Genomic DNA, 15543 nt, shown 5'->3' with positions numbered 1-15543 from the left:
TCGGCACCGAGTCCAACTAAGAAAGCTCTTGGGTAAGTATTGAAGACCAAGCAAAGATGCCTAAAAAAAGATTATAGACCTAAAAAAGAATTTCCCGAGGGCTGAAATGTCAATACCAAGACGTCAAAATGCAATACTCGGGGCTCGGCTACACGGGCCTGAGGGCGGCGTGGCGTGCGTGGCGGGCGGAGATTTTCTTTTCTTTTTACGTCTCTTTTTTTGTTGTCGTTGTTTTGCCCCTCCGAGAAGAAAAAAAAGGTGATGCGGCCGGCCGATGGTGTTGCCGGTTCTAGACCCTGTTTCTCTAATGTTACTTTTACGCAGGTGCCTTTTTAAAAACTTGGTCAACACTTCGCTAGAGAGTAGAAATGGGTCTTCAAAGGCAGCTTCTGGCCAACGTTTGATGTGTTTGTTATCTTGAAAAATTCCGACGGGAGCTCACTCATCAAAATCTACTATCTCTTTTCCCTACCTACTGACTAGTCTAGTCTGACTGGGGGTGTTTTTTTTTTTCACCTTGAGGTGGAAATCTTTATCTAGGCAAATCTAGGTTCTCATCCGATTGGCAGCTTTCTTCTACCGCAAGGCTGGGGCTAGACTAGACTAGCTCTCCCGGAACGCCAGCAGCGCATGGCCGTTTTCCAGGCACGAAAATGCCAAAGATAGTATACTCCCGTATTGAAGTCAGAGCGGTCAGAGGAAGTCTTTTGTTCCACCTTCAGCTTGCCCCACGTACCTTGTAAATTGCCAGTGACGTGACTTTGGGGCAGCTGAAAGTGATATCCATAACTATCCATTGATGAATGCTAGGATCATCTATCTGGTTACCACGTGTTTGCACATGTTAGGGGGGGAGGAAACGGCAAGATGGAATCAATCCCATAATCCACCACGCACGAACCCGCACCCAGGTTCTTCGCTTCGTGTTTGTTGGTTTAGCTTTTGAACAGGGATTATATTGCCCTTGACCCTGGCAACCCAGTGTTGAACTACCAAACGCGCACGATGTGGAGCCCAGGACCTGCCAAGAACGGATTGAAGGAAATTCATGAAATGCGATAAAACTCTAGAATCCCGGCTGGAAGGTATGTAGCGACAGGGATCAACCCAGCAGGGTACGTACCTGTCTCTTGGCGGAGGTAGCTATGATCCCCGCCGCCACAGGGATGCCGTGAGGAGCAGCTGTTGCGCGCAGTCTCCTTCAGTTGCAACCATCTTTTTGTTTTTGACTTGCTCTCTTGTAAGAGGCTCTATTGCTTAGTGGTGCTAACGTTTGATCCACGACGTCTACGCACCGCGATTGACAGACAGAGGCATCCTTGTGTGTCCGTCCTATCGTTTACTTTGTGTTTTTTTTTTCTCTCCAGTTTTTAAAGATCGCCTAATCGGGATAGCGCTGTTGTGAGGCTGTGGGCAAGTCGCCGTCTTACTATCGTGCCTGGAACAGATCACGTCTTATCACTCGCTTTTATTCATGCTTGCGGCTTTCTTCAAGGAGGCAAATAAACCACCCGTCCCCTATCTTGAGATAGTCTTTTTTTTTTGGTAAACAGCAAACAACCGCACAAGAGCATAGCGTTTTTTTTCGTCAGCCATTAAGCCATGGATCAAGAACGCCCCTATAATGGCAACTACAGCAGCCGTGCAGGCTCTCGTGCAAACCACCGCGCCTCGGAGACCCCCACATCGCCAAATGATATAATGACTCCTCATCGCGCGAGCACGCCAGAAAGCCCGTATCTTGCTGCCACACCCGGAGGCGCCAGCAGCAGCAGCCCATTCGGCGACGGCATCGAGTCTAGGGCTTCGCACAGATCTTCGGCGGTCGGTCAGAACCCCTTTGGAACGCCTGCCATGTCGCGGCCGGCGTCGAGCTACGAGTCCGGGAGTGGCATCGGCAACAGGTTCGAGGAGCGCGCTCAGCGGTATTTCCACAGCAGGCGGGTTCGCAAGGGCGAGGTGGAGAAGCCCTGGCTGGAGAAGCGTCACCCCAAGGAGAAATGGGTTACCATCCTGCCCATCATCGGGATCCTTGTCGGACTGGGGATCTCGGGTGTGCTGGTGTGGGATGGCATCAGGAGCGTGGTGAAGCACGAGTACTGCATGGTGCTCGATGAGAACTTTTCCGGGGGTCTGCGGGACGATATTTGGACCAAGGAGGTCACAGTGGGTGGTTTTGGGTATGTCTTCAAATTATCCAGAAAATCCAACTATAAAAAAAGATATGGCAGATTGCTAACAAATATTTTACAGCAATGGAGAGTTCCAAGAGACAACGGGGACCGACGAAAATGTCTTTGTCGAAGACGGCGTCCTCAAGATCAAGGCCACTCTCCAAGACGAGACCAAGATCCAACAGGACACTGTTATCGACCTGCTCAAAGACGGCACCTGCACGTCTAATCTTCAACAGGACTGCATTGCTGCCACAAACACAACTGTAGGCAATGCAACCATTGTCCCGCCCACTCGTTCGGCCCGCATCAACACCAAAAAAAGTGCTACCATCAAGTATGGCCGTGTTGAGGTGTCGGCTCGGATGCCAGAGGGCGACTGGCTCTGGCCGGCGATCTGGATGATGCCCGTCGATGATGTTTACGGTCCCTGGCCGCGATCCGGTGAGATTGACATCGCCGAGAGCCGTGGAAATGACTGGACATATGGTCAGGGCGGCAACAACATTGCGTCGTCGGCGCTTCACTGGGGTCCTAACGCGGCCAACAATGCTTGGTGGCGCACCAACAACAAGCGACAAGCTCTCAAGTCGACCTACTCTTCCGACTTCAACACATTCGGCCTTGAGTGGTCGCAAAACTACCTCTTCACTTACATCAACAGCCGCCTGCTCCAGGTCATGTACGTCAACTTTGACCAGCCGCTGTACAAGCGCGGCAACTTCCCAGAGGCTGGAGCCAATGGCACGCGTCTCCAGGACCCCTGGACTCAGACGGGCCGCAGCCAGACGCCCTTTGACCAGCGCTTCTTCCTCATCCTGAACCTGGCCGTCGGTGGCACCAACGGCTGGTTCGAGGACGGCAAGTCTGGCAAGCCGTGGCTGAACGGGAGCCCCAACGCCAAGAAGGACTTTTGGGAGGCGCGAGACAAGTGGTTCCCCACCTGGAAGAGACCTCAGATGGAGATTCGCAGCGTCAAGATGTGGCAGCAGTGTGACGGAAACGAGGAGCTGTAAAAGGGCGCAGAAGCACTACTCTGTTGATGGGATACTTTTTTTTTGGTCGATGGATTACGCCTCCTTCATTTTCTTATCTTGGCTTTTTTTCTCTAGTCCAGTTTTAACTACATAGATGGTGTTTGGGTATCATAATGTCTTGATTTTTAGCAGGTAGCAGTACATGGGACCCTAGTTTGGATTATAGTAAGGTAGTGGACTAGTGGACCTTTTTCTCTGGTCTCTAGGATGAATAATGAGAAGAGCAACATGGTATTCTTTCATTCTGCATTTAGACGTATTGTGTAATCTTGTATTGATGATGGTTGTTTCACCAAGATTGCTATCACCAAAGACTTACAGCACTGGGATATTGTTTTCTTTTTTCTTTTCGACAACTACCCTACATAGTGATGCATACTCCCTATATGATGCTGACTGCAGTGGAGTACCTACGTGGTAACCATACCACTATAGGACATATTATAGAGCGTCATCGATAAGGCAGGGCTGCGAAAAGTCGGTGGCAGACCAAGAACCGTACATTCATCGTGCAGCAGGCGACCCCCATTCGAAGCGGAGTGAAGGGAGACAGAGGGGAGAAAAAAAGTTCATCGGCGGTTAGCAGGGGATTGGATTGCCCAACTATACCCCCCGCCCATGCTCTTTTTTTTTGCAAGGTCTTAGTCTCAGGACAGCTGCGGCTGCGGCTGCGGCTCCTGGGCTTGCAGTTACCTGATACCGGGGGGTCATGTTACTTACGGTTTTGTCTTTTCTCCCTGAGATACGCGCGTGCATCTTCCCGTCAAAGAGTTCAAGGCTTTTTTTTTCTATATTTTTAAACCTTTTTATTTCTTTCTGTGTAATTTCTTTTTTCAGCTAAGCGCCGTATGTAGGATTCCGTCACAGGTTGCGATATTCGCGGCATAAAACGTTCAGTATCATTTCTTTTTTTCTTTTTTTACGGGTGCTAAAACAAACAAATCGACTCGGATTTTTTTAATTTTTTTTTTTTTTTTTTAAAAAAAAAAAGGTTGTTTCCATTTTTTTTCCCATTCCAGTTTTTCTTTATCTGCCACGAAAAGTGATCGGACCTTTTATCATCTTGTATCAGATCGACCATCTGCGGCCCGTTTGGGGTCAGTTTTCTTTTTCCTTATCGTCACAAAATACTAGGGGAAAAATAGGGTTGCATGGTTTCAACGTCCTGGGAACGGTTTTTGTTTTTGTGACGAAAAAGTTTTCAAGAGAGTTGACAAAAAAAAAAAGCCAAGGTACGGATAAAGAAGCCGAGATCTGTGCAAAACGGCAACGACAAAGTACACAAAAAATAAGACAAAAAAAAGAAGAAACTGTACGGAGCATTAACCTGCACTGCACTGCATATGCGAGTAGGTTGTTGTTGTCCATCTTGGCACCCCAAAATAGATTTCACGATGGCAATTGAACAATCGAATGGCCACCACGCGTTGAAGAAACTACCTTGAATTGCTTGACTACCTATAGGTTTTGACGTGTTGGTGGGTGTGAGTGGGGGTGTTTGACTTTACGACGACGTGCGTCTGGAGCTAGAATTTGTTCCATTAGAGATCGACCTTCCAATTCGCTACTGGGATTTCTGCACCACCTCGTGTTGGTCATCAACATGCAAGTTTTTTTTTTCATTGTGGCTTTTTGGATGCCAGGACGTTAGCGTATATAATCGGCATAAAAGAGGGATCCATCTTTAGGCATTTTTTTTTCAGCGCAAACGGTCTCGATACAGCTTGTTTCTGCGTACAGTATTTGTTTGTTCCAGGATCGAGGTGGTAGGTAGGGTATTATCGTTAATCACCATTGGTAAGTCAGCTGGATCGTGAGCTGGATATTCTCTGGCAAGCCGAATTAAAAGGTTCAGGCTTTTTTTTTTTTTTTTTTTTTTTTTTTTTTTTTTTTTTTTTTTTTTTTTTTTTTTTTTTTTGAATGCATTATTACGCCACCACTACCAGAACAAATTTGGTACTTGTATTGCTTTGCCGTCCCGTCACAAATCCCACGCTGCAGACTCGTTGTGGGGCCCTTTACCAGCTAAACCACCCCCAGTAACATTCATCTGAAGGAGTTTCGGACGAAGCAATGTGTAAAAACGGGAAGCAAAAGATGGGTAGAAATTTCAACGCACGGTATAATATGCGATCCTTATCTGCCGATCGAACCGAGGTTCTTTGGTCTAAATTGCCCTGTCATATAACGGCCAGCTGGGTGCGTGTTCGCATTTAAATACAGTATGGATGAACACTCGGGTGTTAGCTGTCACCTCAAATCAATAAACTCAATTTCAGCGGAGTGCCAAGAAAATGGCGGTATACTGGAAACAAGAACAAAAGAGAAGCTGGATATTACTATGGTGATGGGTGTTGTTGAAGCCAGTCAGTCATCCTCCATGCCGTCAAAACATGGGTCAAAAACGCAATCTATCTATGCATGGCGGAGTAAGTCAAATCCCAAGCACGAGGTAAGTACCCAGGTAGCACAAAGCGGTTTGTCTGCGGAGATTGCCAGATAATTGCCCTCCAACTTCAAAATTCATATCCCGGCAATCCGAGTGGGTGTGGGAGTGTCGTAGTTGCATAGATGACAGTGCAGTAGAGGCTACACCAAGCAACGGCTAAAAAGGACGGCGAATTACAATAGTTAGCGGCGGCCAGACCATACCGGGAACCACACTAGCTGCACCTTCAGTGCTAGATCTACAGCGGCCCACCGTTGTATCTTTTTCCTTTGCCTTTCCCCACCTTTTCGCTTGCCCGGAACGTCTAACTCCAAAGGGCTGAGATAAAATTAAAATCAACGTATCCACCTCCTACCTATCCAGCGAACTCCCCGGGGATTTTCAGTCAGGTTTTTTTTTTTTTTTTAAATGGGCCAAGGTGCTTATCTGTGATCAACAGGGCACTTTAACAGCATCACACAAGCAACAGCCCTGAAATGTTCTATTCTGAGACTTTTTAAAATACGCCGAGCTGTACATGTTTTTATTGTGTAGGCCAAGTAAACCAAGGTGAATTGGGTACTAGCTTGATAGTAGAGGTAAATGCTTGTACAAGGCTCATTTTCAGCACTCACTGGTGACTGGGGTTTGTTACGACAGGTCAAAAATTCGACGAGTGAAAACTTGTTGGTGTCTAGCCCCTATCGGTGGTGGCTGCCCCTTCCCCCCCTGTGGCACTTTGTATCGCGCCTTCCTTTTCCGTAAAGGTGGGGTTATGTCATTTTCCCACCCCCCGGGGCAGGTGCCAACCATGAGTGCTTTCTTTCATTTGGATTTTTTGATTGCGGTTTGTCTTGTCTCAAATGCACTTTTCACGCCGGCGACAAACAGACGGATAACGAGTTGACCGGTACATTGGGTGATACAAGTAACAAAATAGGCTTGCCACAAGCCGACTTCCAGATACAGAAACAGAAAATTGCTGCAATTCATCAGGTTAGGTCATGTCAGCTCCAACTTGGCGGTCAACAATTATTATTCTGAATCAGGTCCTATTGACCTTGTCGAGGCAGAAAAATCAGCCACCAACCAATTGAGCGCCATCGATATATGCCAGCCCGAAGAGTTAAGGGCTGGCTGGCTGGCTGATCTGGATCTTGGGTGGCTAATGGCTATGCTATGCCTTGCATCTCTACTCGTGTGGAAAGCCCGTGTATGCTACCCGTGCACGTTGGACCCAATCGTGACAATGGAGGAAAGATGGCAAAAAAAAAAAAAGACTGCCAAGACAGCTGTGGATAACTTGATCTCCTCGCCTACACTCACACAGTGCAGCTTTTTTTACCCTCTTCGTGTTGACCATGCTCTCCAAGACCTCATAGGATCCACACTACAGGGCGACAGTTCAGGCACATCACCGACTGAATGAGCCCCACCCCAGCCAGCCATCGAAGGGACCCTTGTCCCATGTCGGGCCGGCCGGGAACAGATTGGGAGCCCTGCTTTGCTAGCTATTCCCTCTCCTACCCCAAAGGCTTTCCAAAACTCGAACGGATGTGACCCATGCGTCCCAACTATCCACCCACCTGGATGGCCTGCCTTGCCGGCGCGCGCTTCTTGTCTCGATGCGAAGCCCAGCCCAATCATTCGAACCCCCCATGTCGGTGCGTCAAGCAGGGTGAATGGGCCAAGAAAGACAGAATTGGAACCCAGCTTATTTCTCTCCCCGCCAACTTTGCGGTTCCTTTTCTTTCTTTTGGCGTGCCTCCACTTCGTTGCCATCATCCTCTCACTCAGCGCGCCTTACTTCACCTGCCCAGGGCAGCAGTTCGTTGACCGTGGAGTAATGAACGACACAGTCGCCAGCTATAGACAGTAGCTCGCCAGCTTCAGCTCGAAGCAAGGCTACATTCGTCTTCCCGCTTTGCTGCAGTCGACGCTTATCAGCAAATCACAATTAGCTGAATCGCAGGCACCCCTCTGGCCTCCTCGTTGAGTGCTGTCCGTTCGCTATACCAAAAACGTCCACACTGCTTATCGTAGTGTGACGGCCCACTGTCGTTACTTTAAGACACCGTCGATTCCCTCGTTATTCAACACCAACGCGCATCTCATATCAACTTTGGAGCTCTGAAGCCACCCAAGTGACAGGTCATACCGCTGCCTCGACCGTCACGCCATCATGGGACTCGGCAGCTACTTCAAGGCTGACAAGCCTTCAGCCTCCCCTCCAACATCATCTCCAACGACACCCGCTGCAGTGTCTGGCTCCGGCAAACTGTCCGCCCCTCCACCCAGCCATGTGCGGTCCTCGGGGCGATCACCGGGCAGCAATGGAGAAAAGAGCGGAGCCGGCGGCGGCAACGATTATGAGTTGCAGCCGCCATCTACACGCTTCAGCTCCCGGCCAGCCAGTATCTCGGCTCGGTCGTATAGGTCTAACAACAGCTCTGTCATCGTTGAGGACATCAAGCACGAGGTCATGGTCAACTACATGTACCAGCAACAGTGTTCTCAGCTCTGGGTTTCTGACGGTAGTGGTGAGGTTGAGGGCGTACTCCTTCGCAAGTTCAAGGGGCAGTATATGGCTTGCCCGCCACAACTAGGCACCTCGCCATTCGCAGTTGCTTGTGCTGCGCTTAATGTCCAGGTATGAGACACTTCAAATTCCTTCTCAGTGCGATGGCCTGCTGACACAACAAACCTTGCAGTGCGCCATGACTGTCAACTCTAGAGTCATCAGGACGTTCCTACAGTGGATGCCCGACGCAGTTGACGTGCCCTTGATGAACGGCCTTCGCGTGCAGATCTTGCCTACCATTGAAGACCTCCCACGTGCAAGGAAGCACCAGTTCGCTGCCTTTGTAGCCTCGGAGGGGCTGCTTGTGGTATGGGATGATGATGCTCTCCACCTGATTCAGAGGGCAAAGCAGATTGAAGCCGAGCTGATGGAGCTGGTCTGGAAGGCCGGGAATGAAGACGACGATGACGAGAAGAAGGGAGGTGGAGATGTGGCCGAGTATGAGATTGACGAGGAGAGTGGTGAGATCAAGCCCGAGAAGCGACCGGTTCACCTTTTGAACAGCTGGCTCGTCTGCTTCACCCTCGTCCTGGTCACAGTTTCGCTCGGTGCTGCGTGGAGAGAACTCACAATCCAGGTCCTCGTCGACGGAAGTTACATCCGTTTGGCTCTCATTGGACTTGCCCCTCTGCAGATCTTCTTCACTCTTTTCTTCGCTCAGGTCATTGTCGGTTGCTTGGCACAGATATTTGGCCCGGTCCGGCAGCTGACCATCAACTCCAAGTTCTACTCGGCACGCACTCCTCCGAGATTGCAGACCGCCAACCTTCCCCACGTCACAGTCCAGTGCCCCGTGTACAAGGAGGGTCTTCAGGGTGTCATTATGCCAACAGTCAAGTCCATCAAGCAGGCCATGTCGACCTATGAGCTCCAAGGCGGGTCAGCCAACATGTTTGTTAACGACGATGGTCTGCAACTCATCACGGAAGAGGAGCGTCGTGCTCGCATCGACTTTTATGCTGACAACAGTATCGGCTGGGTGGCTCGTCCCAAGCATGGTGAGAATGGCTTCTTGAGACGTGGAAAGTTCAAGAAGGCGTCCAACATGAACTTCGCCCTGATGATCTCGTGCAAGGTCGAGGAGGAGCTCGAAAAGGTCCAGCGTGGCCCTGAGTGGACACAACACGACGAGGCTCAGGCTTATGAACATGCTCTGAAGGAGGTACTGGAGAAGGATGGCCGTGCCTGGGCTGATGGCAACATCCGTGTCGGTGACTACATCCTCATCATCGATTCCGACACCCGAGTTCCCGCCGACTGCCTCCTTGATGCCGTTTCCGAGATGGAGCAATCACCCGATGTCGGTATCATGCAGTTCTCCTCGGGCGTCATGCAGGTTGTTCATACATACTTCGAGAACGGTATCACATTCTTCACCAACCTGATCTACTCCGCCATCAGATACACCGTCTCCAACGGCGACGTGGCGCCCTTTGTCGGTCACAATGCCATCCTTCGCTGGTCCGCAATCCAGCAGGTCTCGTACGAGGACGAGGACGGGTACGAAAAGTTCTGGTCCGAGAGCCACGTGTCTGAAGACTTTGACATGTCGCTTCGGTTGCAGTGCGCCGGATACATCATCCGCTTGGCAGCATGGGCAGGCGAAGGCTTCAAGGAAGGTGTTTCGCTGACCGTATATGACGAGCTGGCCCGATGGGAAAAGTATGCCTACGGCTGTAACGAGCTGTTGTTCCACCCCATCCGCAAGTGGCTGTGGAAGGGTCCTTTCACACCACTGTTCCGCCGCTTCCTCTTCAGCAACATCCGCTTCACGTCCAAGATCACAGTCATCTCATACATTGGAACTTACTATGCTATCGGTGCGGCGTGGATCATGACGTGTGTCAACTATTTCCTGATGGGCTGGTACAACGGGTACTTGGACAAGTACTACGTCGACAGCTGGAAGGTTTGGTTCTCGATCATCATCGTTTTCAACGGACTCGGTAACGTTGCGCTTGCTCTTATGCGATACAGGCTGGGCGAACGCAGCCTCTTGTACGCATTCTTCGAGAACTTCAAGTGGACTCTGATGTTGGCCATCTTCCTCGGTGGCCTATCGCTTCACGTTTCCCAGGCACTGCTGGCGCACATGTTTGAGATCAACATGACATGGGGCGCAACTGCCAAGGAGGCCGAATTTTCGAACTTTTTCATCGAGGTTCCCAAGGTTTTGAAGAAGGTGAGTTTTGTTTGTTTTTGGCATTTTTTTTTTGGTTCATCTTTTCTCGGGCTCCAAATTGTCGTTGGTTTTAACTTTGCTTACGCGGGGCGGCGCCTTATTCATCCCATCCCAAGTACCCTCCACACCTGAACTCGAGACTAAACTCTAATGAGCTTTTTGGTTACTTTGCCCCATTGGCTTTGATCTTTTCAGCTGACCACGTGCGTAATTTTAGTTCAAATTCTCAATGATCTTCTCGACCGTTTTCATCGCCGGCATGGTGATACTCGCCGTCGCGCCCTTTGTGCCACACGACTGGCGAATCACCGATTTCGTGGCTATTCTGCCCATGGCCACCATTGCAGCCTCACACTTTTTGCTGCCGCTGGCCCTCAACCCTGCCCTTATGACGTTCTCGTGGTAATAGCGGCGGTGGGTAGAGATGACTAGTGGATGCACAACATGGATGGATAAGAGTCGCTTTATTTTCAGTGATCTATCTTTACATTGCCTTGCTTTACTTGGCCCGTGTGTCTTGCAGTTAGCAGCGCTTTGTCTAAAATGTTTTCCGTTTTGTTCCTTGGGTATCTAAATTTTGCGAGTTGAGTTACTCTAATAGCTCTAGAGATACAGTACAGGCTTAGGCTGGGATGGGTTTAGACATATACATGAACGATACTTAACGAGACCATGAGCATACCTTCTCTTTTCCCTGTGTTAACACGTGATATGAGGCATAATTTGCGATTCCAATCTGCTTTCAATTGCAACAAGCTTAAGCCCCTTGAGCTGCTACTGATACTATTCTATAGTTTTCTACTAGCTCCCAGACGACATTCTTCACTTCGGTCTGGGACACAGAACCTAGGCAACAACAAGACTCTCACCTTTCGAGCAGCACTACCTTCTTACCTCGTCCCGATGAGAAATAAGAAGCCGAACAGACGGCCCCAATGGGTAAATTGCTAGGACTGGGCAAACATGCCCGGCGCCATCACCATCCGCGTCGATGAAATACTACTTGTCTACCCGTCCACGTCGACTCGACATGTAGCGGGCTCAGTAGACCATTCAGTCCGAGAGCGACCCAGATCATAGCATTTCTTTTCGGTCGAGATTCCAGCTTGCAGGCTGGGTTTGTGCGTTGCTTGTCGGAAGAGCCGGGCTCCCTTGGCATTCCTCAAACAGACTTGCAGTTTTACAAGTCAGTGCCGGCTTCGCAGATGCCCAACGTCGTGTCGTCATATTCACGACCTGTCTCGTTGATCGGACCAGAAAGATGGAGGCCAGAGCAAGGCATACATCCCAGACTTTCCTAGAACCGACTATGATCCAAAATGCAATAAATCAGGCACAAATCACAGCTTATCGAATTAAAAACTCCTCCACTATATGTTCAACGTCTTCAAACAATCCAAATGGATCCAGTCCGTACAGATAGCAATCCCCTACAAGAGTCCACTCCGCCGCATCCCCATCATCACCGCCACAAGGCCGCAACAAGAGAGGCCAATCTCCACCAGGGATGAAGGCGATTCGGTCGCCGGTTTGTGCGCCCGGAACTCCAAGTCCCATGGTGCCGCCCTCGGTGGTGAAAAAGCACCGACCATAACAGGCTCGCTCGAATGGATCGGCGTACCGTTCCAGATGAAAGTCGATATCCTCATCGACTTTGCCCTCTCGATCGACCTCCTCATCACCAGATGGCAAGCCGCTGTTTCCCACGCCACCGTCGCCGGTGCCGCGGCTGTCATCATCATAGTCTTCGCGGCCGAGCCCGCGCCACCAGAGATAAAACTCGACTTTGTGCAGGAAGCCAGACGGATCCAAGGACTCGAGCACGCCCTGCCCGCAGTGGCGGTACCACTGCGCAAATCCTACGGGGATACTGTGGAGGGTCCAGCCGGTGATTGCAGCGAGGGTGTACGCGTACACGGCCGTCGCAGCTGTTGGGAATTTCGTCTGTCCAGCTCGTTTTTGCTCCCACATGCCGGCGACCCGCCCGCTGAACCCGTCCTTCACCGTGACGGCCAGCGACTCCCATGTCTTCAAGACGTCGGCAAACCCCGCGGCCCCGGGCATAAAGTTCGGCTCGTTTGGAAGCGGCGGGCCGACCGTGCCTGTTGTGTCAATCAGCTTGCCCCTTGGTACAAGGACGGTACGGCTGTCGCGGAACTCTAAACCTGGTAGCGTTCGAGTGGGAAAATCCTCGAGAACAACTGTCGATTCCGCCCCGTCTGCTGTGCGGAGGGTATAAGAGCGGTATGTTCCGCGCATGAAGGCAAATTCCGGATGCAACCACATAGTACCAGGGAGGACTCCGATAGTTCTAGGGCTGGTGTAGTTGGGGACCCAGGATGGGAGACCACTTTGGCATTGTCGGGAACTGTTGTTGACAATCTTGAGAATATCAAGGCTGTCGTCACTGCGGATAGCCGCCCCAGTGAACTGAATAAATATACGCTCGAGGGGCAGGCTGTAGTCTACCGGGATGAAGCCGGGCTCGAACAGACCGAGAAGGCCATAAATCCTGTCCTTGACCTCGCTCATTTGACATCGAGAGCTGAACTGAAGAAGGTTCAAAGTGTTAAGTTTGGGATAGCCTCTCCTTATTTTGTCGAACTGAGCCACGTGTACGTGAGAGTCGAAGCCGACAAAAGGGTGGTGCTCCTGGACATGTCTGTCGGTCGCAGCCAGTAGACTGGTCCATTTGGCCGAATCACCACCACACATGACGATGGCGGCCCGGCTGAGTCCAATCTCCTGTATGACCCAGATGCGAAAGAACCAAGGTAGCTTCAGAAGTGCCCTTAATGCGCTCTTTTGGGCGTATGTTGGGGGCTTCTTGTTTGCACCAAGACCGGGGGCAAAAGGTGCTGTTTGGTCGTGCTCAATTTCTCGGATCCACGAGAAAGCAAGACGAGAATCTGTAGTCTCCTCTCCGAGCCAGACAATAATCTGGCGAGCGCATTTGAAGATGTCGCCCATGATGGAGAATTGCTGGTTTCGCTCACAAAACGTACATTGGTCAATGCAAAGCACGTCGATCCACAATGTGCGGATTTTATCGGCGACGCGAAGACGGAGTAGTGCCGATACTAAGTTGGCCCTGATCGGAACCTCATGTCCGTCGATGGTGATGGATTGCGCGGGAGGTTCGGCTCCCCAGACGTACGAAAGTGCTTCATAATCTGGCTGGAAGATGATATCGCTGTGTCTCAAACGGCACGCAACAGGTGCCATGGGGTCACTGGACGGTAGTATGTCGAGTAAACGAAAGCTACTCTTGCCGGTCAAAGGGATATAAGGGTAGCTGGGATCAACTGAAACTTGTTGTTTTATAGGTGCTTTGTTTTTCGGTGTGTCGGAAGGGAACTTCGTCCCGAAACTCACTCAGGCGTGTGATACGCTGGTCCCATGCCAACTTTTGCTTGGCCTCTGCTCTTGCCGTGCACTGTTTGAGCTGGGCCAAGGTGGGCGGAGCCCAAGAATCACCCCCGGAAATTCTGCCTTCTACCAATTTTATTATTTGAAGCCGCTTCTCGATTTCATCGTGTCTTGTAGACCGCCCGGTCCAGTCTCTCCGCAATGCCGTTATTGCGTCCTCCTGGAGGCCTGGGCATGTCGGATCAGTACCAGCGTCCAAGAACAGAAGAATGAAATCTAGACGACTACGGAATATTGCCAAAGGCAGCCAGTTAGATTCGATTAAATCCGGATCGCTCTTTTTCGACCATGGGCCGCCTGTAATGAATGTCCTGTCGATTTTCAGTCCTGGATACTCCGAAACGAGGTATTTGGCAATGGCAAGATGTGATAACGACCTCTCTGCAACATGGCCCCAGGCCCTGGGATCAGACGGGAGCCGTGGGCCATATTCGTTGACACACCAGCGCAGCACGCCCAGGTTCCCCAAGTATACTGCCAATTTTTGAACTTCAACCGAGTCCAGGGTGACGTTATGCAAGCGCAGCAATTGTCCCATCTCGACGCTGCCGATAACTGTGATATAAGACCGCGAATAGCCACGTTCGAGGAGCATTTTTGTAAAAGCTTGATGAACCCAGCATCTTGCTTGGAGCAAGAAAAGCCCTTTTCGAGAAGATGCAGAATGATACCGCCCCATGTTTGATCGGCGTCAAAATCTCCCCAGATCTCGTAGCTGATACCAGGAGGCCCGCTATCCCAGGTGTTATCAACAATGTTCTGGGGGGATACAAATACGTGGAGAGTGACCTGGAGGAGGTTTATCCTGGTTCCATTGTCTACCTCATTTCCGTGGCGTGCTCTTGGGTATTCAGTGGTCAAATCCGCGCCCAAGTCGACGAAATAGCGAAAAAGACTCATGCAGCCCAAGACACAGGCGCACGACAGAGCCGAGGCCCCGTCAGCGTTTACACAGTCTGCCGACACGCCATGAGCCACGAGAAGCTCGACAATGGGAAAAAGCTCCGGGCAAGACTCCGTTCGGGGACGGCCCAGCTGATCCGAAGACACTTTGGCGGATCGAATGGCTTTTTGCAATATGTTGTTCTCATTGGCCAGCAGCCGACCGGTGAGGTCCTTGTCCAGAAGCTTGCGGGCGAGCTTGTAGTCGGAGTAGTACGGCCCACTAAGGCTCACACGCAATGTCTGGACGTGGCATCTATTGAATGCCGGGTCTGAATGGTAGAGCTCAAAAACGTCGTCGAACTTTTCTTTCTCCAGCGCTGCCAGCTGCAACGTTTGATTGTAATGGCTCCTAACCTTGGAGCACAGGCTGATGAGCCATTCCCCTGCTGCTGACGCTGGATCAGGATCGGATGCTGTCAGGGATGCTTCCAGATTCATTGCCAACAGTTTGGGGTGGGCTTGATGGAGGTTTCGGGGTTGGGTGACGCATCAGGTAGAGTTGTCGTCGTCGCCTACAGACTAGCTGGCCCCTTTGGATCCAAACAAGCTGCCCCGCATTCAGCCTGACCATTTTCATCTGGCCATTTGGATGTACTGGAGCTAATCATTTGCTGACACATCTCTCCTGTCTGACAATTACCTGTATTCCCAGGTAGGAAAGCACACTGCACAAAAGTACAAGTTGGTCTTTCCTAATTGAAGTCCAATGACGTAGGTAAGGTAGCTATATATATACGTTCATGATACTCCTGTACGTACCTAAGCTA

General features: G+C 50.7%; 3 protein-coding genes across 3 annotated transcripts; 2 read left to right on the top strand and 1 right to left on the bottom strand.

Annotated features, from left to right (window-relative positions):
• Window positions 1–1138: 1138 nt before the first annotated feature.
• Window positions 1139–3451, top strand: PgNI_10852 (uncharacterized protein). The gene is made up of 2 exons (XM_031130826.1): window positions 1139–2180; window positions 2254–3451. Exons 1-2 carry the CDS (start codon window positions 1603–1605, stop codon window positions 3188–3190), a joined length of 1515 nt encoding a protein of 504 aa, XP_030980158.1. The 5' UTR covers window positions 1139–1602; the 3' UTR covers window positions 3191–3451.
• Window positions 3452–6854: 3403 nt separating this feature from the next.
• Window positions 6855–11084, top strand: PgNI_10851 (uncharacterized protein). The gene is made up of 3 exons (XM_031130825.1): window positions 6855–8289; window positions 8318–10402; window positions 10620–11084. The coding sequence occupies exons 1-3, from the start codon at window positions 7822–7824 to the stop codon at window positions 10806–10808; spliced, it is 2742 nt and encodes a 913-aa protein (XP_030980155.1). The 5' UTR covers window positions 6855–7821; the 3' UTR covers window positions 10809–11084.
• Window positions 11085–11749: 665 nt separating this feature from the next.
• On the bottom strand, window positions 11750–15214 carry PgNI_10850 (uncharacterized protein; the record flags this gene model as incomplete). Its single annotated transcript, XM_031130824.1, has 3 exons — window positions 11750–13707; window positions 13778–14386; window positions 14503–15214. The coding sequence occupies 3 exons, from the start codon at window positions 15212–15214 to the stop codon at window positions 11750–11752; spliced, it is 3279 nt and encodes a 1092-aa protein (XP_030980156.1).
• Window positions 15215–15543: the final 329 nt, after the last annotated feature.

Source organism: Pyricularia grisea, chromosome VII (assembly GCF_004355905.1).
Source record: "Pyricularia grisea strain NI907 chromosome VII, whole genome shotgun sequence".
In the NCBI taxonomy this organism is placed as follows: Eukaryota; Fungi; Ascomycota; class Sordariomycetes; order Magnaporthales; family Pyriculariaceae; genus Pyricularia; species Pyricularia grisea.
Note: the sequence above shows the minus strand (reverse complement) of the source record. Positions and strands in the feature narration are given on the sequence as shown.